Below are 25,155 nucleotides of genomic sequence, written 5' to 3'. Positions count from 1 at the left end.
TAGAGCGCCATTAACGGTCATGAAGACTATTTAAAGTCTCAGTGAAATATTCTCATTTTAAGCATTCCGCGTGAGCCGCCCGCGGCCTCGAGGGAGGACGGCCCGCCTGGAGAAGGGCAGCGTGGGCCGCCCCGCTTCAGGGCCGCCCCTGACCTTAATGCTTTAAAACTGTTTTCATTGCGTCTAAGTAAAAGCCGTAAGAGCCCTTAGGACAGTTTAAAGCGTCGTTAACTGATTTGAATCGGCGGTTTATCTCGGGTGGCCTTATGGGACGTCCTGGAGGTCTGGGCCTTGGGCCGAGGCCCGCGCACGCAGCCGTTGCTCCCCGTGACGCTCCCCACGTGTCGCCGTGACACCGCGACCTCAGGAATGACTTATTTCATCAACAACAGCAACACCCCCCGCCCCATTTTAAGTGATATACGACCCAAATCTTACCGTCAGAGGTAAAACTCACTTAAAAAGTGGGTGAATAACTTAATTTCTAAACCCAAAGTGAAGGTGACCTGGTTCATTGGGCCAGAGAGGTTGGTGTCACCTTGCCAAGATACAGGTTGTAAATGACGAGTCGAGCGGTTTGGGTTTGTTTTCTGTTTTTTATAAAAAAAAAAAAAAAAAGGTGCTTTTTTTTGGTCTCCGTTTGAGTCTGGGCCCATCGAGGTTATTGAGGTTGACATGGCCAATGTCGGGCTGGTGACGCTTCCGATGCGGAGAGGGCCGTAAACCACAGAGGTACCCATGGCTTTGTTTCTCCGCCCAAATTATTGCTTTTATAGAGACGCGAGTGGGTTTTTTTGTTTGTTTTTTTTGTTTTTTTTTTTTAACCCATTTTGTGAAAATTGGCCACCCTGTGAAGCCGTAGAATCATCAAATCGTGAAGGCTGGAAAAGACCTCCAGGATCGTCCAGTCCAACCGCCAGCCCAACACCCTCACGTCTCCTAAAAGCCGCAGCTCGAACGATCCGATAATTTCTTGAACAGATTTGTGTCCTCCCTGGCTTTAAGAAAGAACAAATTTCCAGAATCCAGAGTTTTAAATTTTTTTTTTTTCCCCGCAATAATGAGCGATTTTCCACCTTGAATCCCCCGAACACCTCGCCCGCGTTCCCGGTCGCCCATCGGCCCTGCGAGGCCGCTCAGAGCCGAGGCAGGGTTTCGGGCGGGGGCTCGGCCTCGTTCCGATTTAGTCCTGTTCGACTTACTGGGGGCTGATTTGCGTTAAAAATCTCCTCTTCCGGCGCAGAGCCTCTGCAGCCTGCGCAGCTGCTGCTGGAGCCCCCAGAGCGGCACCGGCGTGCCGTGGTGCTTCTTCTCGACCAGCCACGGCTACCAGGTGGAGGGAGCGCCGCGAGCGACTCGGGAGGGTAAGTCGGCACCGCCGCGCCCAGACCTCGGCGCGCGCGGCTCGCCGTTTCCACAGCGCTCTGCTATGCTATGCTATGCTATGCTATGCTATGCTATGTTATGTTATGTTATGTTATGTTATGTTATGTTATGTTATGCTATTCCATTCCATTCCATCATATTCTATTCTACTCTATTTTCTTTATTTTGTTTTAGTTTGACTTTCTTTTATTTATTTTTATTTTATTCCATTCCATTCAATTTCTTTTTAAGTTTTATTTTTATTTTATGATTTTATGATTTCTATTTTTTCTTATGTTATAATTGTCTTTATTTTATTTTATTTTGTATTTTTTGTAATTTTTGTTTTTTATTGCCTTCCCTTCCCTTCCATTTTATTTTATTTTATTTTATTTTATTTTATTTTATTTTATTTTATTTTATTAATTTTTATATTTTTTTTAATTTTAAAATTCCCTTTTCTTTTCTTCTTTTCTTTTCTTTTCTTTTCTTTTCTTTTCTTTTCTTTTCTTTTCTTTTCTTTTCTTTTCTTTTCTTTTTTCTTTTCTTTTCTTTTCTTTTCTTTCTTTTCTCTTTTCTTTCTTGTTTTCTCTTTTCTTTTCTTTTTATATTTTTGTAATTTTATTTTTTATTCTATTTTATGTTATTTTATGTGATGTGATGTTATGTGATGTTATTTCTAATATTTTTGTAATTTTAATTTTTATTCAATTTTATTCAACTTTATTTTATTTTATTTTTGTAATTTTAATTTAATTTAATTTTTATATTTTTGTAATTTTAATAGTTTTATTTCTATATTTTTTAATTTCAGTCTCAATCCTATTTTATTTTATTTCACTTTTTGTTTTTGTGATTTTTATTTCGTTTTGATTTAAGCTTCACTCCGTGCCGAGCAATTTCACCTCACCCCGGTTCGCCCCCGCAGGGTTCCAGGCCGCGCTGACCCGCCTCCCCGCCCCTTCGCTTTTCGGCAGCGACATCCGGACCCTCCTCCTGGCGGCGGAGCACCAGGCCGCAGCCCGCTTCCGCTTCCGGGGTGAGCGCCGCGCCGCGCCGCGCGTCGGGCCGGGGGGGCGGGGGCCGGCGGCGCGGTTCCCGCCACGCTCATCCGGGACCTCCGCGCGCGGGTACCACCGGAGATTTTGACCAGGAAAGGGCTTTTTTTAGCTCCGCGGCGGAGCAGCAGCCTGTGTCCCCCACTCCCCCCCCCCCCCGGGAAAGGAGTTCTGCGCAAAACACGGGCATTTACGCCAAGCTCAGGGGTGTTTTGGCAGAAACCTTTAGCGCTTCCAAAGCGCCTTGTGTTTCGTGGAAGACTCGGCGCTCGGTGTGCAGGAAATATGCCAAAATCCATGGATTTGGGGCTTGACAGGACTTCTGGGCTTTTTTGTTATTGTTTTTTCTTTTTTCTTCCTTTTTTCCTCCTTTTTCTTTTTCCTTTTTCTTCCTTTTACCTTTTTCTTTCCTTTTTTTTTCCCTACTTTTTCTTCCTTTTTTCTTTTTTCCTTCCTTTTTCTTCCTTCTTTTTTCCCCTTTTCTCCTTTATTTTCTGTTTTCCCTTTTCTGCTTTGTTTTATCTTTTTTCATTTTTTTCTTCTCATTTTTCTTTTTTCTTTCTTTTTTATTTTATTTGTTCTCTTTTTTATTTTCCCTTTTCTGTTTTCTGTTTTGTTGAATTGTCTTTTTTCTCTTTTCTCTTCTTCTTTTCTTATTTTTCCTTTTTTCTTTTCTTCTCGTTTATCTTTTTTCTGTTTTCCATTTTCTCTTTTCCTTACCATCTTTTCTTCTTTTATTTTTTAATTTCTTTTTTTTTTTTTTTTAAATATTCTTGGGACTGGAGGGCACCACCTATTTTTCTGCCAAAAACCTGGGAGTCAGGCTGGGTTTGGCTCCACCCAGCCAAGGTAGGACACATAGAAAGACTGCAAATGAGATGCTGAAGAAGGGCTGGGTGGTGCCTACAGACATGGTCGTGCAGAATTCTCCCTCCTGCGTATTTCCATGGGAGAAATACCCTCAGATCAAGCAATAATGGGAAATGCCATCGTTGTCTGCCCAAATAAAGAGGCTGGGTCAGTTTGAACAGTCTTATTTTTGCCATTTATTGTGTCGTCGTGATGCTGTTTTGGCAATGGGTGTTTTTTGGGGTTTTTTTTTGCCAAGTAAAATTTGGATGGTCGTGCTGGAAAATGTTAAAATGAGTCATTAATTTCTAAATTACTTACGTTGTTCTTTAAAAATGCGTAGATCACTGATCCTAAAACGCAAAGATTTGAAGTCCCCCATGAGCACGTGGGACCTTTCAGCGGTCCGGCAGCCTCCAATTTAAAATATAAAGTTGATGTTCAGCAAAATCCCTTTGGCATCATGGTGACCAGAGCAAGCAATGGAAAAGTTGTGTGAGTAAATTTTGGCCTTTTTATCCATAAAAAATCATGATACCGTCCGTTTCCTCTGAAGGTTTGGGGTGCCTTAGGTGCCCTCTTGGGCATGCAAACTGATTCTTCCCTTCTTTTGATGGATAAACAGAGTGGAAAGACTCTTTCCACATAAAATCTGGGAGATGGGGAGGTCTATCTCATGGGGTTAAGGTTTTGCCACATTGGCTCTGCTCTCTTCTTCCCTTAATCCTGGGGAGAATCGATGAATTGTGCCATCCCTTCACCAATTACGATGAGAAGTCCTTCCCAGCATCACCTTTTACTGCATCTTTCCTGTCTTAGTCATGAAGCTCCTCCTGAAGGTCTCAGCCCCCAAAATAAGATGGACAAGAGACTCTTTGGTACCGACCAGTGCTAAGCTGGTCTTAGAAAACTGTAAGCGAAATATACCAAGAGCTTCTATACTGAAGGATTTAAATGTCTTTGTTTTCTAAAACCACCCCCCTAACCCAAAGCTGGGCTAACAGCCCTGCACTGAGCCCCGCTGAAAGGCAGAAGCCTCAGGAGAAAATATTTCTTAAATCAATTAAAAAGTGATTACTTAGCTGATTGCTAGCAGGAGTTGGATTGCTATCAACTCTTCAAGTTTAATTAATTAGGATTTACTTATTTTCCCGTTATTAGCACTGTTTGCTTTCTTAAAAGCCTCCTTAAAGACTGATTTGCCATTAATGAGCGCTTGAAAGATGGAGCGGGTGCTCAGGACTGATTTTGTTGGCATGTGGAGGGGAGAATAATTTAAATTGATGGAAACTGTTTGAAACAGCACTATAGATTGCTTAAATTTTCCTTAGACTTTCATTTAATTTGGAAAGAAAATTCTTGGGACCTGTTTGAAACAATGCTCTGGAAGATTGCTTAAATTTTTCTTTGGTTTTGATTTAATTTTGAAGAAAAAATGTTGGGATGTTTGAAACATCGCTCTTGGCTATCGCTTAAATTTTCCTTAGGTTTTTATTTAATTTGGAAAAAAACTAATATTGTGTTTTATGGTTTTAATGAAAAAAAACCCCACCCAGAATTAATAAATTATTATTTAAAAAACCCGGTATTTTCGCTGCAATATGCAGCGTGACTGGTTCTGGCCAAACTATGAGATGTGTATGACAAAATTAGTAGTGGCACATGATGCAGATGCTTTCTTAAATAATGGCGTAGGTTTTTTTTGGGGGGGTATGTGTGTGTGGCAAATACAGCCATGTGCATCCATACTACATAAAATTGTTGGGAATATGATTCTTTACATGGCTTTGGTTAGCAAGGTAAGGTTTATTAATATTTGAGATAGATCACAGTATTAGGTTGTATAAGTTTTAAAAGCATCAGCCAATTTAAAACAGCAATTTGAGGGAATTTTTTACAGTCAATACAGTGACTTAGTTAAAGACTCGAGAATGGCAAGGCTCGATCTGTTACTTACATGGAAGAGGTGCACAAAGGAAAATTCAGTTATACTCAAGTTTGATTGGTTCAGAAGGACTGTGGATGCAGGGGAAAAGGAGGACCCTCCCGTTGAGTCATGAGGTTTAGAATAGACCCCCTTGCTTTCTACACTTCTTTCAGAGAGAAGTCTAGGTGCAGCTAGGCCCAATCTTAGTCTCAGACTTGGTCAACCATTCATGTGAATAAGGATAATATATTTCTATATGTAGTCAAATTGCACACGCACACACCCCCTGAGGTTAACCTTTGAGTAAAATTTCCCTTTTCGTGAGTTTCATGAATTATTCACTTTAATGTGCTGGCATTCATCAGCACATGGCTGGCAAACCTCATGGAACCAGGCCTTTGAGTCCTCATGGAATCAGGCCTTTGGTTCCTCATGAAATCAGGCCTTTGAGGCCTCGCAAAACCAGGCCTTTGAGTCCTCACGGAATCAGGCCTTTGAACCCTTGTGAAATCAGGCCTTTGGTTCCTCATGGAACCAGGCCTTTGAGTCCTCATGGAATCAGGCCTTTGGTTCCTCATGAAATCAGGCCTTTGAGTCCTCGCAAAACCAGGCCTTTGAGTCCTCACGGAATCAGGCCTTTGAGTCCTCGCGGAATCAGGCCTTTGAACCCTTGCGAAATCAGGCCTTTGAGTCCTCATGGAATCAGGCCTTTGGTTCCTCATGAAATCAGGCCTTTGAGGCCTCGCAAAACCAGGCCTTTGAGTCCTCACGGAATCAGGCCTTTGAGTCCTCGCGGAATCAGGCCTTTGAACCCTTGCGAAATCAGGCCTTTGGTTCCTCATGGAACCAGGCCTTTGAGTCCTCATGGAATCAGGCCTTTGGTTCCTCATGAAATCAGGCCTTTGAGGCCTCGCAAAACCAGGCCTTTGAGTCCTCACGGAATCAGGCCTTTGAACCCTTGCGAAATCAGGCCTTTGGTTCCTCATGGAACCAGGCCTTTGAGTCCTCATGGAACCAGGCCTTTGAGTCCTCATGGAATCAGGCCTTTGGTTCCTCATGAAATCAGGCCTTTGAGTCCTCATGAAACCGTCAACGAACGATCCTTCAATCATTGTGAAATCGTCAACGGACACTCCTTCAATCCTCATGAAATTGCTGATGGATGATCCTTCAATCCTCATGAAATCTACCCTTAGAGATGTCCCAGCCCAGGGGGAGATACAGGGTCACATGGCCTGCTGTGGTCCCGGAAAGCTCAAAGGTCTCCCTCTTGGATCGCTGGTTATAGGCTCAAGATGATGGGCTTTGGTCAATATTTTACATTCTGGCCCCAATTCTGGTACATAAGTCAGGGAGCCGATGGCCCAGGGTGGACAGAGATTGCCTGACGCCCAAGCCGTTATGACTGAGCTAACACAATAGGGCTTATTTTGGGATCTCGGGGTGGCTGCACTGCCACAGGGGTTTAGCGATACTAAGGGATGCAACCTTCAGCACAGAAATATTTATGCAACATTTCGTCCTTTCGCCAGGTTCGATACCACCATCGGCCCGCTGCTGTACGCCGAGCAGTTTTTACAGCTCTCCATCAAACTCCCCAGCAGCAACATCTACGGGGTGGGCGAGCACGTGCATAAGCGATACCAACATGATGTCAACTGGAAAACCTGGCCCATATTTAGCAGGGATACGGCCCCTTCTGGAGTAGGTGCTTATTTTATTACATTTTCCTTCTTTTCAGGTAAATTCTAGAATCCAGCCATCGTTGGCACATTAGTGATATCCACTTTTTTTTTTTTTTTCCTTAAAGACTTGCCAAATGTTCCAAAAACATGGGATAATAAAATTCCTGTTGGAACAGGTTTTCATAAATATTTGGATTGAATCGGTTGGGTTTTGCTGCAAGTCAACTGACGAACATTAATATCTGATGGACTGTGTTTTTTGTTGTTTTTTTTTTCCTGTCCGTGCAAAATCTGGTAGATAAAATATTTTTCCTTTCACAGCGTCGTATCACAGGAAATAATGCGAAGGTGCCCTGAGCAGCTGTTGCTTTATAAAGCAAAATAAGTCTGGCAGCAATGATTTTGTTTCTACATTTTCTGCTTTTTTTTTTTCCCAAGGTGATTTCTAGGGCATCTGGTTTTGAGAAATGAGATGTTTTATCCTGAATCCACAAGGTTTTGGCACCGTATTGCTCCACCACAGTATCAGCTTGCAAAATGTGTTATTTAAAACCAGTCATTGGTATTTATACTAATTCTTCGCTTATGTTTTGCTTTTTCTGACTTGGATTCCCCCCCCCAGCATTTTTTGGGGGTACTTTGGGGGAAATAGCCAAACATTATTGCTGTGATTTTTCATAGATTTTGGACTTGATGAGAAAAAAGAAATATTTGGTAGAGTGTGTAAGAGCTTGACAAGGTAAAAATAAAAAAAAAACATCAGAAAACATTAAATTTCTGGTGTATAATCAATGCTAGGGAGCAAGAAAAGTAACATAGATAATAGAAGAAGGAGTAATAAGAATTTGATTTTATTTGGGTCCTTAAACCAGCTTATTTATAACTGCAGCTTCTCAACCTCTATTCAACATCGTTTCTCATTATTTGAGATAATAATGAGCTTACGCGAGTGTTAAACTGAGACTATTTAATGTGGCAACAATCCTTGTGCTGAATTTGGAGTAAGTCCTGAAGTCTTTTGCTGAAGTAAGAGTGACGGGAATGGGATTCAGGGAGCAGCTTGATGTTTGCAGCTAATTAATGTTTTAGAAGGAAAAAAGCAAGAAAATCTTTCAAAATTTTGAGACATTGTCTATGGGCTGACACGTCCGGTTTGATTTTTGAACTGAAACCAGAATTTGCCTCACTACTAACAAAACTTATTGTAGACACTGGGTTTTTAAAATCAGCTTTTCTGTTTTTCTTTAAGAACATGGATAATTTGTACGGCGTTCAGACTTTCTTCTTGTGTTTGGAAGACAACAGTGGAGCCTCTCTTGGTGTTTTTTTGATGAATAGCAATGCCATGGGTAAGAATGCCTTCTCCATAGCTCTAAGTATTGCAATCTCTCTGTCTCTCTCTAAAAAAACCAAGATTTATTTATGTCTTTATTTTAAATGATCTGGAGGTCTATTGCACTGTGATCCTGCTCAGCTGATGTAAATTTTTTTAAAAAAATGCAGCCGCATATTAGATTTTGAAGAATGTTGCCTTAAAATCTGTGTCTGCAGCCTTTTTTTTCAAGCATTTACTCGTGTTTCCTATACAAGGAGCGTTAAGGTTGTATTGCAAAGCCAGTGTCATACACATAATGTCTAATTTTTGCTCACGTTCAGGAACATTTCAGTACAAGATATTAAAATCTGAGCCTAAATTTATACTGAGCAGCACTTGTTAATATATGCCCCTAATTTCTCCTAGATAAGCATGGACATATTTGGGTGCTTAACAAATAATCAAGTGTCTTGAGACTGAAAATTTAATGAGAAGTTGTTGTGCCTTTGGATTTGTCTTTCTGGACCACATAAGAATGTAAATATGGGCATTTTCAGTTAAAAAAAAAAAAAAAAAGAGCTGGAAACATACCACCTGTGTTGCAACTCCACTAATGGTTTTGGGTTTCCTTGAATATTTTCGTTTGATATTTTCTCCTAACGAAGTTTTATACCTTTCATATTGGCGTCACAGTCATTTGAGGTTTAGGTAAATATCCCAAATGGATTTTGTGCACTTTTTGCTCGCAGAGTTCGCCCTGCAGCCGGCGCCAGCTGTCACTTACAGAACAACTGGGGGGATTCTTGATTTTTACGTCTTCTTGGGTGACACCCCCGAGCAAGTGGTGCAGGAGTACGTGCAGGTATGTTGGTGAACCCCACCCTAAAGGTGGTGGATCCTGCAACCTTGGAGGCACTCCAAGGAAAGAATCAGAGAATCATAGAAAAATTAAGGTTGGAAAAGAATGAGGTGGTAATATAATAACATTATAATACTTTAATACAATAAATATAATACAATAAATATAATACAATAAATATAATACAATAAATATAATACAATAAATACAATACAATACAATATAATACCATAGAATAGAATAGAATAGAATAGAATAGAATAGAATAGAATAGAATAGAATAGAATAGAATAGAATAAACGTATCAGCCGGGTGGCTGAGCCCAGGCATTTGCGTTGAACGGAGCTAAATCTAGTTGGCAGCTGGTCATGAGCGGGGTTCCCCAGGGCTCAGTTGGGGCCAGTCTTGTTTAATATCTTTATCAATGATCTGGATGAGGGGATCGAGGGCACCCTCAGTATGTTGAGCTGTTGGAGGGCAGGAAGGCTCTGCAGAGGGACCTGGGCAGGCTGGATCGATGGGCCGAGGCCAGTTATGTGAGGTTTAACAAGGGCCAGTGCCAGGTCCTGCCCTTGGGTCACCCCAACCCCAGGCAGCGCCCCAGGCCCGGGGCAGAGGGGCTGGGAAGTGCCCGGCGGAGAAGGCCCTGGGGGTGCTGGCTGAGAGCCGGCTGGGCATGAGCCAGCAGTGCCCGGGTGGCCAAGGAGGCCACCAGCCCCCGGGCTTGTGTCAGCCCTGGTGTGGCCAGCAGGAGCCGGGCAGGGATGGGGCCCCTGTGCTCAGCCCTGTGCTCGGCCCCACCTCGAGTGCCGGGCTCAGGATTGGGCCCCTCGGGACAAGCAGGGCCTGGAGGGGCTGGAGCGTGTCCAGAGAAGGGCAGCGGGGCTGGGGCAGGGTCTGGAGCACAAGTGTGCTGGGGGGCGGCTGAGGGGGCTGGGGGGGGTTTAGCCTGGAGAAGAGGGGGCTGAGGGGAGCCCTTCTCGCTCTCTGCAGCTGCCTGAGAGGGGCTGGAGTGAGGGGGGGGTCGGTCTCTGCTCCCAAGTCACCAGTGACAGGGCGAGAGGGAACGGCCTCGAGCTGCGTCAGGGGAGGTTTAGGCTGGAGATTAGGGCCAATGTCTTCCCTGCCGGAGCGGTCAGGCCCTGGCACAGGCTGCCCAGAGAGGTGGGGGAGTCGCCGTCCCTGGGGGGGCTCAAATAAACATGTAGACGCGGCCCCTGGGGACACGGTTTCGGAGGCCTGGGGGTGTTGGGCTGGGGGTTGGCCTTGACGATCCTCGAGGTCTTTTCCAACCTTAATCATTCCATGATTCTCTGATTCTACAATAATACAATACAATAGAATTCAATGCAATATATTATTACATAATATTAATATAATATTAAATAGCGTAGTTAATTAATCGGTAGCAATGTATCATCCTTCACATCATTGTTTGCATCATTCACATCTAGAGGGGTTTTTTTGGAAAAAAGAGTATAAAAAATAAAGCAGCTGTGGGTGATTGCATAAAACGCACTTTATCGCACTCAAGTTGAATCTCTGACTTGAGAGAGAATCGGCCCCAAAGAGAGGAGGCCAATGACGCCCATTGTTTTTGGGTTTAATTTCCAGTTTATAGGGTTGCCGGCGTTACCCGCCTATTGGACTCTGGGATTTCACCTCAGCCGCTACGATTACGGCTCTCTCGACGAGGTGAAGGCTGTTGTGGAGCGAAACAGAGCAATTGGACTCCCTTATGTGAGTAAAAAAAGTTATTATTTTTTTTCCTCTTTATCTCTAATAATTTTCACTGGCTGCACTGTTTTCTATATAAAATAGTGAATGATTTTAAATGTCATTTGCTCCCTTCTGTTGTGGAAGCATTTTGTTCAGTTTAAAGCTTCTGACTCAGCATATTTATTTCCACGTTACGCACGTTTCTTTGGCTCAATCTGTGAACCAGTGAGATCAACCCCAGTATGAAAATTCACTTCACACTTTCAGAAACCCTGGGAAATTAAAGAGTGTCAGGAGCTAATTTTTTTCCCCAATTTAGCTATGGATAGTGGTAAGAAAAATATTTCAGGTGCCCACATCCCGCTGCACATTTTTAAGTCAAAATGCAGCACATTGAGGACCCTTGAGCATCACGTCTAACGCCCCATCTTCTCCCAGGACGTTCAGTACACGGATATCGACTACATGGAAGCGAGGAAAGATTTTACCTACAACAAAGTGAACTTCAAAGACCTCCCCAACTTTCAAACGTATATGCATGGCTATGGGCAAAAATACATTATCATACTGGTAAGCGTTTAGCTATCTAGTTTTTTTTTTAATATGTTTGTTATTACACAAGACATTTTTCCATGTAGTTGTTGGGCTGTTGGTGTAGAGAACTGATAATCAATGTAGAGAACAGTTATATCTATATAACATTTATAAAATATATAACATATATATTATAGATCCTTTATATAGAAAAACAATTCTATATTTTATGTATAAATTACATAAATATTATATCTTTATATATACATAAACATATAAATAAATATTGTCTTAAGTCTTACGTGATATTTCTATTTCTATTTCTATTTCTATTTCTATTTCTGTTCCTATTTCTATTTCTATTATTTCTGTTCCTATTTCTATTTCTATTATTTCTGTTCCTATTTCTATTTCTATTTCTATTATTTCTGTTCCTATTTCTATTTCTATTTCTATTATTTCTGTTCCTATTTCTATTTCTATTTCTATTATTTCTGTTCCTATTTCTATTTCTATTTCTATTATTTCTCTTTCTCTTTCTCTTTCTATTTCTATTATTTCTCTTTCTCTTTCTCTTTCTCTTTCTCTTTCTCTTTCTCTTTCTCTTTCTCTTTCTCTTTCTCTTTCTATCCCTGGAGGTGTTCAAAAAACATGTAGACGTGGCCCTTGGGGACACGGTTTCGGAGGCCTGGGGGTGTTGGGTTGGGGGTTGGCCTTGATGATCCTCGAGGTCTTTTCCAACCTTAATATGATTCTTTCATCTTTCTTTTTTTCTTTTTCTTTTTCTTTTTCTTTTTCTTTTTCTTTTTCTTTTTCTTTTTCTTTTTCTCTTTTTCTTTTTCTTTTTCTTTTTCTCTTTTTCTTTTTCTTTTTCTCTTTTTCTTTTTCTTTTTCTCTTTTTCTTTTTCTTTTTCTTTTTCTTTTTCTTTTTCTTTTTCTTTTTCTTTTTCTTTTTCTTTTTCTTTTTCTTTTTCTTTTTCTTTTTCTTTTTCTTTTTCTTTTTCTTTTTCTTTTTCTTTTTCTTTTTCTTATAAATAATAATCATAATATATGTTGTTACGTGAGAAACCTTTCCGTGTAGTTGCTGGGCTCTACATAATCGGTGGAGAGAACCATTTATTTTGTGTGGTTTTCCACTTTTTTAGGACCCTGCCATTAGCACGGAGGCTCTCGCTGACGGTTCTCCCTACCAAGCCTACGAGAGAGGACAAAGCAAGAAAGTTTGGGTTAATGGGTCGGACGGAGTAACACCGTTAGTTGGAGAGGTGATAAAACGCTTACAAAGTCTGAGCCCAAATCCCCCTTCGTTTGGGCCAGCGTAATCTTCCATTTTTCTGCTATTCGCAATATTTTGCAAAATTTCAGGGGTTTTGATAAATTTTTTTTTTACATTTTGATTTTCCAAAAGGAAAAATGAGCAGTTTTGAAGGTTTGGGGGACATGGGCAGCCAACATTTGCTTATTTTCAATAGTTATCAGAGAGCAATCCCCACTTTACTGCTTTGAAAGTTTTCTTACGACAAGGTTACAAACGTAGTTGCTTATTGTAAAATTTGTGTAACTTAAAAGTAATTTTGACTTCAAAAGTGACTTTGGAATTTAGAACTCAGAAGTTAACAAAGCTGCTTTCTGCCTTTTTTCTGCACGTAAATTTAAGAAAAATATAATCGATATTAATTAATGATAATATTAATGAAGCATGATAATTCATATTATTCAATAATGATAATCGATTTATTATTAATTAATATTACTCTTGCCATTTATACCTCAAAAACCTTCTCCCAATCACTTTACCAACACTGCCCTGCAAAATCCTGAGGTTTTATACCCAGATGTTCCTCCAAGAGAGCAACTCACATAAATCTGACGGAATTCTGAGGTTTTTAATCTTTTTGCAAGGTCATCAACAGTTTAATTATTTCCCCTCTTTTTTAATTTTTTTATTGCAGGTGTGGCCAGGAAGAACCGTCTTCCCAGACTTCACCAACCCCGACTGCACCAGCTGGTGGGTGGAGGAATGCAAAATATTTTATAACCAAGTGCCCTACGACGGGATCTGGATTGTAAGTAATTGCTGAAATCTTCACATTTTCCAAAAAGCGGTGAATGGCAAGTCAGGTTTTAGTCTGCATCGATCCGGAGGAAGATTTACTGAGAATAACCTGAAATCCACGTGGGATTTGTATCTTTTCTGTAGTGTTCAACGCATTTAGGTGAAGTAATTTCTGGTGTCGGGGGGATTTTGTTGGAAATGGCGTTTATCCCACGCGTTGGATATTTGCTGCTTTCAGCAGAGCTGCATTTAATGTGGTTTAATCTATCCAGGACCTGACTGTGACCAGGATCGTAAACACTACACTAACTTTTGATTTTAATAAATGGTCTCTTTTGGGAGAAATGATTTTCCCCCGAGGGAAAAGGCAAACACCCTCTGTAGGAGTTTGGTTTTTAACTCAGCAATTATTTATTTTGGACCAGAACAAATAACCTTCATTTATATGGCAGAATTTGGGAAGAGTCATAGCGCTTAATTTCTCCAGTTTGGGTGAAGTACCGCCATCGCCACTTAAAATCACATTTTTGTCATTCAGAAAGAGATATATCTATTTTTTTTTTCTTTGATTACTCTGTAAATCAGTGTCCCAATTGCTGGATGAGGAGTTCATCAGCTTATGACTGTTATCACTTATATACTTCTGGTGCCTTCAAGTCATAGCCACTGCACGTGGGTTTGTAACCGTGTATTTGGCTGAAAGCCCAGGAATTACTGCTGTTAAAATAAACATTACAGCTGCCATTTAAAATTGAATTTGTGATTTTTTTTTTTTTTTTTCAGGATATGAATGAAGTAGCCAACTTTGTTCAAGGCTCAACCAATGGCTGTGAGCCGAACGACTTAAACTATCCCCCTTTCACACCCCGTAAGTCCATCATCTTTAGCTGCGGAGCAAAAAAAGAAATAAAAAGATTTGTGTATTACTGTCTTATCAAGTCAGTCTTTATCAAGTCAGAAATTTGATTGTTGCTGGTACATGGCCAGATCAAACGATTCAGAAATTTGGGGTGTGGTTTTTGGGTGAGCCCTTCCTTGAGCGTGAAATCCATCTTGAAGCTGGTTCTAAGCTTATTGAATTGAAAAATTTGAAGTAGCATCAGGCTACTGAATCCCACCCTGCTAGCAAAGCTGCATTTGTGCTCATTTTAGCAGCAGTTGGGGCAATATTTTGCGATTTCTACGCTGATTGCTGTGAGATACGGGAATTTTGAAGACAGAAATATTCTTTGTTAAAGCAGAGACGAATAAACCTGGAAGCCCGTAGTAGTGTTGTATGACACAGGTGAGCACTTACCGCTTCAGCCTGGGAGTCCTCAGGTCAATGCAAACACCAAACTGAGAAAAGGGCCAAAATTTAATGAAAATGCATGAAGGAAAAGCATAGAAATACAGTTTTTTCCCTTAAGTAAATCGATTAAATCTAAATTTTCAAAAACTATTTAATTAAATCAATTTAAATGCACTTCTGACCTTTTCCCCCCCAGATATTGTTGATAGAGTCATGTATTCCAAGACGCTCTGTATGGATGCAGTGCAGAAGTGGGGGCGACAATATGACGTCCACAACCTTTTTGGATACTCCATGACCCTCTCGACACAACGGTGAGGAATCCTCCCTAATATCTTCGTAAAAAAGGGCAGAGTAGAGCATATGGCCTCTATTCAGAGCAATTTCATTCCCCAGAGAACCTGATCTGGGGATCAGTATCAGTCTTCTGATGGGCTGAACCTGGGCGTTCGAAATCGTATTTTTTAAAATGGGAATTGAATTCTGAATCAAAATTCGAAGTCCTAGTGTTGGATTTCAGCGATGGGTAGAGGAAGCTGAAAGGAGACCTGAGCTTTATTATTTGGAGTTCAAATATGACGAAGGTTGGCAGGCAAAAACGTGAAGATTCTTTAAGGTGGAGATATATATATAAAAATTCATTTAGTTAATACAGATCTGGTTAAACTGAAGGGATTCTGTGTCCTTAGCTTATTTATCATTGTGAATGAATAAATGAAAATAAATCAAAGCTTACTTTATACAAATCTTCCCATCTCCACAACTTCTTTTTAAATTTTATTTTTTTTTGCTTAATTCCAACCTTTTTTTAATTTCAGAGCCATTGAAACTTTGTTTCCTGGAAAACGAAGCTTCCTTCTTTCGAGGTCTACTTTTGCGGGATCAGGAAAGTACGCGGGACACTGGCTGGGAGATAACGCAGCAACGTGGGACCACATAAAGTGGGCGATACCTGGAATTCTGGAGTTTGGCCTCTTTGGAATCCCTTATGTATGAAAAGAGTAGTTTATGGTACCTTTTCAAAACAAAAATGTATCTGTGACACCCGAGACATAATCCCAGTCTTGTTTAGTATCTTCATCAATGATCTGGATGAGGGGATCGAGGGCACCCTCAGCAGGTGACACCAGGCTGGGTGGGGGTGTCAGTCTGCTGGAGGGCAGGAAGGCTCTGCAGAGGGACCTGGGCAGGCTGGATCCATGGGCCAAGGCCAAGTGTATGAGGTTTAACAAGGCCAAGTGCCGGGTCCTGCCCTTGGGTCACACCAACCCCAGGCAGCGCCCCAGGCCCGGGGCAGAGGGGCTGGGAAGTGCCCGGCGGAGAAGGCCCCGGGGGTGCTGGCTGACAGCCGGCTGGGCATGAGCCAGCAGTGCCCAGGTGGCCAAGGAGGCCACCAGCCCCCGGGCTTGTGTCAGCCCTGGTGTGGCCAGCAGGAGCCGGGCAGGGATGGGGCCCCTGTGCTCGGCCCTGGGGAGGCCCCACCTCGAGTGCCGGGCTCAGGTTTGGGCCCCTCGGGACAAGAAGGGCCTGGAGGGGCTGGAGCGTGTCCAGAGAAGGGCAGCGGGGCTGGGGCAGGGTCTGGAGCACAAGTGTGCTGGGGGGCGGCTGAGGGGGCTGGGGGGGTTTAGCCTGGAGAAGAGGGGGCTGAGGGGAGCCCTTCTCGCTCTCTGCAGCTGCCTGAGAGGGGAGGGAGTGAGGGGGGTCGGTCTCTGCTCCCAATTTAAGCGATAGGACGAGAGGGAACGGCCTCGAGCTGCGTCAGGGGAGGTTTAGGCTGGAGATTAGGGCCAATGTCTTCTCTGCCGGAGCGGTCAGGCCCTGGCACAGGCTGCCCAGAGAGGTGGGGGAGTCGCCGTCCCTGGGGGGGCTCAAATAAACATGTAGACGCGGCCCTTGGGGACGTGGTTTCGGAGGCCTGGGGGTGTTGGGCTGGGGGTTGGCCTTGATGATCTTCAAGGTCTTTTCCAACCTTAATCATTCCATGATTCTCTGATTTTTTGATCAAGCCTTCTTTATATAAGCCCATATGAATAACAAACACATAATAATACATTTCTATGCATATAGAAATAATTATATAAAAAGATATAATTATTTATAAATGAATATACAAATAAATTATAGAAATTATTATAAATTAAAATATAATGCAACAAATTAACCATTTAATATAATAAATTAATCTCCTAAATCAAATTTATTCCCCCTATAAATTAATCCTTTTAGTGCCCGGTTTTAACATTTTTTTCCCCAGGATTAACTGATCTTACCTTTAGGCCGTTTCTCTCTATTGGCTATTGTATATGTGGATATATCATTTTCAAATATATTATATTTTATGCCTCCAGCCCCCTGATGCCCCTATTATTTGTCATTCATTAGTGATCGATGTGAGGCTCTTTAAGTGCAACAGGAACACCCGTTTCTTAGTGAAATGCCCGCTTTCCTTTACAGGATTTGAATTTCTGTGACTTTTGGGCTACTATGCTCATGTATGCATATTAGCACGACACAGGAAGATAAATCTCTGGGATAAGGAGACCTATGGGCAGTGTTAGCTTGCGGTCAGTTTAATTTTCTGTACTGCCCATATTTGAATTATCTTAACTCTGTGTGTTTTGATGGTGGGCTGTAAAATTAATCCCAGAACTCTATTACTGAAAAATCTGTATTTACCTGGCTACTTCTGCCGCCAAAAAACATCTTAGAAACATCAGAAATTCTGTGGTTCAACCAGAGGAAAACACAATGGGCAAATTTAGGTACAGGTGAAGGGTTTGGAAGAGTAGAAATGTGTTGAATGACTGATTAGCAACTAGGAATGAATTGGAAAAAACAAATCTCTACGACCGAGTCCTTGGAGGGTTTTTTGTAGAGATTTGAGGTGCGATGCACCGTACAAACATGCATTCTGTTTTATTCTAAGATTGGAGCGGATATTTGTGGTTTCTTCGAAGATGTCACAGAAGAACTTTGCAGACGATGGATGCAAGTGGGAGCGTTTTACCCGTTTTCCAGGAACCACAATACTGAAAAACGCAGGGTAGGTTGTACGTCCTGCTACGAAAACTTGCTTTGTGGGACACCATCGTGTTTCTATTCTAATAATTAAATTAAACTCTGATAATTGAATTTCTGTCACTGACCATTAAACAGTTGACCGGTTCAAAACCGGTACAACCTTATGCCTTGGGAAATCCTCACTCCAAAAGGTTTACCCTTGCAGGGATTAATTGCAGGCACCAGAGAATGCGTTTGGCATCATGTTATTTTCCGAAATCATCATCCAGCGCTGAATTTGGTCCCCGCTGGTGGTGTCTATGGCGAGGAGGAAGCCTGTGCTACTATCTGACCTACCTTCCTGATTTTTGGCTGCGCCTCTCAGATGTATCTTAAATGCTCTGTGCAACAGCAATAATAATAATAATAATAATAATATTATTAATAGTAATCATGCTGCTACTACTACTACTAATAATAACAACGTGATATTACTTATTTTCAGCCCCAAGATCCTGCCGCCTTTGGAGCCGATTCGGTTTTGGTGAAATCCTCGAAGCACTACTTGAACATCCGCTATACGTTGCTGCCCTACCTCTACACGCTCTTTTACAAAGCTCACACCCAAGGCGACACGGTGGCACGGCCAGTTCTCCACGAGTAAGTTGACCTTCGCGATACCAGAAGAAAATAATTCGGGCAGGTCAGGGGTTTGCTGAGCCCATCCGTGGTTTGTGAAGGATGCTGCCCGTCGTCATATATACAGAAAAACACCATTTTGGAGCAATGGGGAGAGTCATCTGTAATTTCCCCCCGCACAGTCGCTTTATTGCCGGTTACGCAGTGTCATTGGCAGCTGATGAAATAAATTAGTCTCCATCGGGATATATATTTTAAAATTTTTATTTTCTCACCTTTATTTTCCTTGTTTTCTTGCAACTCGTGAACAGGACTCTATCAAGACCGGACGCCCCCAGACACGCTTAGGCGTATGCATAATTAATATGTATGAAATTTAACAAGCTATGAATTCACCTTCTTAACCAGGCGTTGCCTCCACCAAAAATAGCCTTGGGGCATCACCATATGATGATTTTCAATAGTGATTCTAGTCACCCGAGACCTTGAAACATTAGGATTGCTCTTGATAATATTAATTAATATGTTATTAATCAGTAAGTGCAGTTAATGCCGCTGCTTTCCTATTTGTTTAGGTTTTATTCTGATGAAGCAACGTGGAGTGTGGATAAGCAGTTCTTGTGGGGTCCTGGGCTCCTCATTACCCCTGTGCTTGATCCAGTAGGTCTCACTTTCGTCATGCCTTGTAATGAACTCACGGGGGCACCTCAAGTCACCTTTTCTACAGGGAATTGCAGTAAAAGCCTCAAAAAGTTAAATTTCTCGACCCTCTATTCCCCCATTCTTTTATCCCCTCGATTTGAAACTAGTCTTGAGTTTTCTGTTTTATTCAGTCTTGGGATGAAACGGTTATTCAGCTTAAAAGTCAGAGTTCCCATATTTAGGGCGTGTGTATTTCCCCTGAAATAATGATCTCTCTCAATTTCTTAAGCTGAGGGGGGGAAAAAAAACAGAAAAAAAGAAAAAAAAGAAAAAGCAGGGTCTTCCATTTCCCTGATGAACCTAATAAATTTTGTCTTGTCTGATTTTAGCCTGACCTGTCTTAGTGAGAACTGGAAAGAGTATTCCCAAAGAGCCCCCTGCTTGTTAGCTTTAATGTGTCTCCAATAGAAACACGTGCCTTAATATAAACTTCGATTATATCCTCCTTTCATAATTACTAAATATCATTTTCTCTAATCTAGTTTTCTCCTTAAATTCAATTTTTTCTAAAATTAATTTTCTCCTTAAACTCCATTTTCTCTTTAAATTTACATCTTTAGCATATTAATTACACGCTTGTCTTTGGACTCCTCATAAACCTAATTGGTTTGGTATTTTCATTCATTGCTCTCCATGGAAGAGCCCAAAACGTACTTTAATCCCTAAGTAGAAAATCTTGCCCTTTCATGCCATTATTTTAATATTCCTATATTCTGTTTCCCCGTCCTTTGGGATCTGATTCTTCTGCTGCAAAATTCTGCTTTGCCTCCTCCTTGCATCACCCCTGCATTTAATTCGGAGTCAGCTTCTTATTTCTCACCCGATTTCACTTGATTCATCATGAAAAAAACAGATTGTTGCTTTTCCTGTTGGGAAATCCTGCACATAATGCTCATGAATTCTCGTGCCACATACGCTATTTAGCAGAACAAAACATTTGTTAAATGTAGCAAATATCTGAAACAAGTCAGCATGGAAAAAATTAAATCAAGAAGATTTAATGATGCTTGTAAATAAGCCCTGAGACGGTGCGTTTGCAGCCTTGTAATTCTGGATTACAGTGAGTTTCCATCTTCTGGCTTTGCTGAAATTCTATCCGCATTATTATCTTCCTTTTTGGGCATCATCGTAGAAAATTGTGAAAGAAAACAAACAAAAAAAAAAACCCAAGGAGAAATATTGATAGATTTTTTTTGTTGTCAACTTTATTATGCTTTTTGGAAATTTTGCCTTATTTTCACTGTATTTTCTCTCCTCTTGTCTGGTTGAGGAGGGAGAGTGATAGAGCGGCTGGGTGGGCACCTGGCCGCCACCCAAGGTCAATCCACCACGTTGGATTAAAGTAGGCTCGAATGTGAAAGTAATTTCTGTGTTCCCCTTCCAGGGGGTGGACATCGTCCAGGCGTACATCCCTGACGCCGTCTGGTACGATTACGAATCGGTAAGTGGGATAATCTGGGGGGGGTTTCTAAATGCCTGGGTGAGAAGGTCACATAGCTGTGGGTTGAGCTCAGGGTTTAGGATGGTCAGGCTGAACGAAAGCTTAAGCAAAGGGCACGTGTATACAAGCAAAATATAATATTACTAATAACGCACAAAGGGGTTTGCCTTTAGCTTTTGCTAATCCCATTTCTGGAAATAAATTTCCCACTGCTGTGGCGGCGGTTTTAGTTGGTGGAAAAGGGACGTGGTTCACTTCAGACATCCCGGCAGGACTGGGTGGATTATTAAATAAATAATCTGATATAATAAACTGAAATAATAAGATGAAATTAGGTAATGAGAGTAATTTAATGATTACTTAAAATATAATTCATTTATATGTAGCTTTCTCCAGCTTCCTGCTCTGTGGTGGTTTGAGTTCCGCGACCACCAGCAGCAATACGGACATTCGCGGAGCTGAAACCTTTGACTAGAAGGAATAATTAAGTAAAAAGGAAGAAATAAAATGAATTAAGACAAAACTCAGGATTTAAGGCAGCAGCGAGTAATGCAACGTACTCCTCTTTTTTCATCCCTCTTAATTAGGGCGCAAAAATCTGGTTGAGGAAACAGTGGACTGAGATGTACCTTCCCGCAGACAAAATGGGGCTTCACTTGAGAGGAGGCCACGTCTTCCCTTTTCAACAGCCGGCCACCACGACGGTGGCAAGGTGAACCTCCAGGCTGAATGTTTTCTTGACTAAATTGGTGTGAAATGGGATGTCAAGGATGGACTCAAGGCCACCTGGTCGCGGGGGAAAAAGTAGCTTCGTTATTATGATCATAACCACGATTATTATAATAATAATTATTTTTATTAGTAGTATTATTATTATAATTTCATTATTACATTACGAGATCACACTATTAGTAGTATTTGTAGCAGCATTTATAGTGATATTCATAATAACATTATTATTTAGCAATATTTACCATTTGCGTTTCGAAATTTGGGAAGAACCGTCAGTCGCTGCCAACGGCCAACGGCAAAACATGTTTAATGATTAACCAGAGGGTGGGGTTTTTTTGTGTAGCATTTCATTTTAATCTCACCGTGGCTCTTATTCTGTTGGATGAAAATCACTGAACACGAGAAGCTTGGAACGCCAGGGACTAGTGCAAGACAATCCTCAAAGTTTTGGAACCCTGTTGAATGTTATACTCTTAATATGGACATTAAAGACTGCCCGCATGTTTATTATACATCTAAAATTGTGCTTGTTGTTTCTTCCACAGCCGGAAGAATCCTATGGGACTTATAATTGCACTGGATGACAATAACGAAGCAGTCGGGGAGTTATTCTGGGATGACGGAGAATCGACAGGTGAGCCTTTAGCAATTGTCGGAGTGAAGCAACGATGACAACCAAAATATTAATAAACAAAAATTTTAGAATAAAAAGAAACAGAAATTAAAGAATGAATTATTAATACAAAATACAAATACTGTTGAACTGTTTTAATGGAAAAATAAAATTATAAAATAAATAATATATAACATAGAACATAACATACAGCATATGACACATAACACATAATACAGAATATAGAATATAGAATATAATATCCAAAACTCAAGATACAAACCATAATATATAATATATAATATAGAACATACAATATAGAATAAATCTAGATTCTGTAACCTAGAATCTAGAAGCTAGACTCTAGACTCTAGAATCTAGAATATAATATACAACACAATATAGAATATAGAATATAGAATATAGAATATAATATAAAAAACTCAAGATACAAACCACAATATATAATATAGAACATAAAATATAGAATAAATCTAGATTCTATAATCAATAACCAATAATCTATAATCTATAATCTAGATTCTATAATCTAGAATCTAGAATCTAGAATATAATATACGACACAATATATAATATATAATAAAGAATATAGAATGTAATATACAACGCACGCTATAGAATAGATATTAAATATTTTCAGTTTAAAAAAATACTGAAATTTTGAATATGTAACAAGCTATTACTACTTTTTTCACCTTGAAAAGGAAAAAAGCAACCTTCTTAATATTTTCAGCTTTCTCTTTACTTGTTCAGGTTTCACCACAGTCTCACAGATCTAACGGTTTTGCCCACCGTTAAACCACACTCTCACAGTTGACGTATTTTCTGTTACGCACCCAGGCGAGTTCCGGTGGGTACCAGAACACACATAACCCATGTCTCACAAGAAGATTCAGTTGGAGATGACAAATACAGCCCCTGAATGGTTTGGAATTAGTTAAATTCCTGGAAAATCAGCAGAAACTTGAACTCCACAGGTGTGGATTGAACCCAACATTTGTTAAGGCATGTGGTTCCCACTGAATATCCAGGAGTTTGAGGAAGTTGAACACGTGTTATGTGCCCAACCTCACTTTTTTCTTAATAGCTGCCTAAAAACCTATTTTTCAGACACAGTAATCAGGCCGCTTGCGATGAACGGGATCGACGCTACTCAACTCCCAAGCGCTTTCCTGTCAAACCGTTTACATCCTTCTAAAGAAAAATGTTTAGCGTAATACTAAGGTCATGACTTAATTCAACCCAAGTAAAAACCTTGAATTTTAGGCTAAATTTAAGTTTTCATATTGTGAAAATGGATGCCTTCGGAATACAGGTGTGTCTAAGAAAAGCAGAGGTGATTCCAGAGCAACGGAAGACTCTTGCCAACAAAAATACTATGATTTTTTAATTTTAATCTTGAGCTGAAGGTATTTTTAGAAAATGAAGAACCTTGAATTTTCGAAGGTATTTCTGAGGCTTCAGTTTTTATTAGATTCAAATAACTTTGGGTACTTAAATCCTTCAGGAGCTTTCGAATCCTTTGTCCTTCAAGATATATTTTCTAGAAAAGACAGAAAGCAGTTTAAACACTTACTCTGAAATGATTTTTGGAAGACATTTCGTAAAACACTCAAGCTTGTATTAAAGGTGGATTATTTTTATTATTATCACCATATTTTTACATGATGGTGATTATTATTACTTTTATTTGACAAATTGTATTGCTTTATTTGCAACCAACCGTAATATTAAGAGCAAAGGGCTTTATTTTATGGCACAGTCCATAAATATACCGAAAGTATATATTAAAATGGCACATATTTGGCATTAATATGTATTAATTTAATTGGAGTTTACAGTCCTTCCTCCAAGAGAAAAAGAATTGGAAAAAAATAGTGGATTACGACAGAGATCTAGGAAAGGCTAGAAAAAGTAGCAAGAAATACTTTTCTAAGGACAAGAGTAATACAAAACCAGAAATACGCATAAAGAATGGGGCAAAAACGGGCAGGTTAGGTGGCTTTCTGGCCACCCCCAGCAACACTTAATATCAAGATTTGATAGGAAACGTCTGAACTTGAAAAATACCAAACCAAAAAAATCAGGATTTCAGGAAAATGTAGAAATAATGACACCCTGGTGCAGTTTAACGAAAGATTGGAGTTGGCCGAATGCTAAAAACCAACACTTATTTTTCCCTCTTCAACAAATAATTAGGGGTGGATAGATTGCTGCAGTCCGCCCCGCAGCTGCTCGGTGGGGCAGCTTTTGAAGGTAACTGTAATGATAATGATAATTATTAGTAATTAGTTTTGGTCCTCTAGCTTTCCTTTCTAAGGCCGCCTCATTCCTCACTGCAACTGTAATTCCTTTCTCCACATTTTAGGTACCGTTAAGAGCAAATCCTACATTTTCTATGACTTTAAAGTTTCCAATGTAAGTATATCTTTGTTAAAAGGTCTAATTTTAATTTCCAATTTCAATCAATAATACTTTCTATGGATATTCCTTTCCCCCCTCCCTATTTTCATAAAATATTTACTAAAATGTTAAGTGTTGGACAAAGTCCAAGAGGTGCCATTTCAAAGATGAAAATCTGGTATTTGTCTCTTCTTCCCCTAATTATTTTTAATATCTGAAGATTCCCAAATTCCTGCCGCTTTATAGAGCAACAACGACAACAAATCTTCGTGATAGAGTTTATGACAGTTGATAGAGCAGAAAAACTGTAAAGCACCAGTGGCAGCTGGGACAAAAAAGGAGATGAATGGATTGTTTGACACCCCCAAAAATTTGAAAAATTGGCAAGAAACCCTGGTATATTGGGAAAAAAATGTAGCTGAATGTCTACAGTGAGGAAATGCCAGAACTGTCAGGTTGGGCTCATTTAATATTATTATGTATAATTGAACAGAGCCCGGCTTTGCTGTGTCATAAAAAGTGAGTTTATTATATGCACACGTATATTATGCATAGAATACAGAAATCTATATAATATGGTATCTATAGGTAACTTACGTAACAATGTTATAGGTAGCAAAAAATTTCGTCGCTTGTCAATATAAATCAGGAGAAATTTTGGCAATTCAATGCAATTATTTCGTTATTCCTCAGAACGTCCTACAAATGACTGTCACAAACAACAACTATTCCGACCCAAACAACCTGATGTTTGAAGAAATCAGAATATTGGGGTTGCTCCAGGAACCGGTGTCGGTTACGGTGTTGCAGAACAATGATGTGCAAAATTCCCCTCATAATATCACGTATAATCCTGTAGATAAGGTAAATAATGGTAGGAAAATGGGAATGAAGGACCTCTGTACTGCCTGTGTTTTAGATATTGAAGAGGACTATGGTAAATGCC

The 25,155-nt window shown here is 40.4% G+C and overlaps 1 protein-coding gene across 1 annotated transcript in view; it reads left to right on the top strand.

Moving 5' to 3' along the window:
* Positions 1-25,155, top strand: part of LOC142050921 (maltase-glucoamylase-like) — a 58,082-nt gene that overhangs the window by 5,750 nt on the left and 27,177 nt on the right. The window contains exons 4-24 of the mRNA XM_075080130.1: positions 1,244-1,364; positions 2,294-2,427; positions 3,616-3,767; positions 6,732-6,903; positions 8,134-8,233; positions 8,949-9,061; positions 10,673-10,798; positions 11,216-11,347; positions 12,457-12,576; positions 13,264-13,377; positions 14,151-14,235; positions 14,855-14,972; positions 15,477-15,648; positions 17,585-17,701; positions 18,164-18,318; positions 18,873-18,957; positions 20,384-20,440; positions 21,028-21,152; positions 21,718-21,806; positions 24,175-24,224; positions 24,903-25,073. Coding sequence (XP_074936231.1) covers positions 1,244-1,364; positions 2,294-2,427; positions 3,616-3,767; positions 6,732-6,903; positions 8,134-8,233; positions 8,949-9,061; positions 10,673-10,798; positions 11,216-11,347; positions 12,457-12,576; positions 13,264-13,377; positions 14,151-14,235; positions 14,855-14,972; positions 15,477-15,648; positions 17,585-17,701; positions 18,164-18,318; positions 18,873-18,957; positions 20,384-20,440; positions 21,028-21,152; positions 21,718-21,806; positions 24,175-24,224; positions 24,903-25,073 — 2,508 coding nt within the window. The remainder of the gene's footprint in view (positions 1-1,243; positions 1,365-2,293; positions 2,428-3,615; positions 3,768-6,731; positions 6,904-8,133; positions 8,234-8,948; positions 9,062-10,672; positions 10,799-11,215; positions 11,348-12,456; positions 12,577-13,263; positions 13,378-14,150; positions 14,236-14,854; positions 14,973-15,476; positions 15,649-17,584; positions 17,702-18,163; positions 18,319-18,872; positions 18,958-20,383; positions 20,441-21,027; positions 21,153-21,717; positions 21,807-24,174; positions 24,225-24,902; positions 25,074-25,155) is intronic.

This window comes from Phalacrocorax aristotelis, unplaced genomic scaffold (assembly GCF_949628215.1).
Source record: "Phalacrocorax aristotelis unplaced genomic scaffold, bGulAri2.1 scaffold_57, whole genome shotgun sequence".
Classification (NCBI taxonomy): Eukaryota; Metazoa; Chordata; class Aves; order Suliformes; family Phalacrocoracidae; genus Phalacrocorax; species Phalacrocorax aristotelis.
The sequence above is the reverse complement of the archived record's forward strand: the minus strand, read 5'-3'. Positions and strand labels throughout refer to the sequence as shown.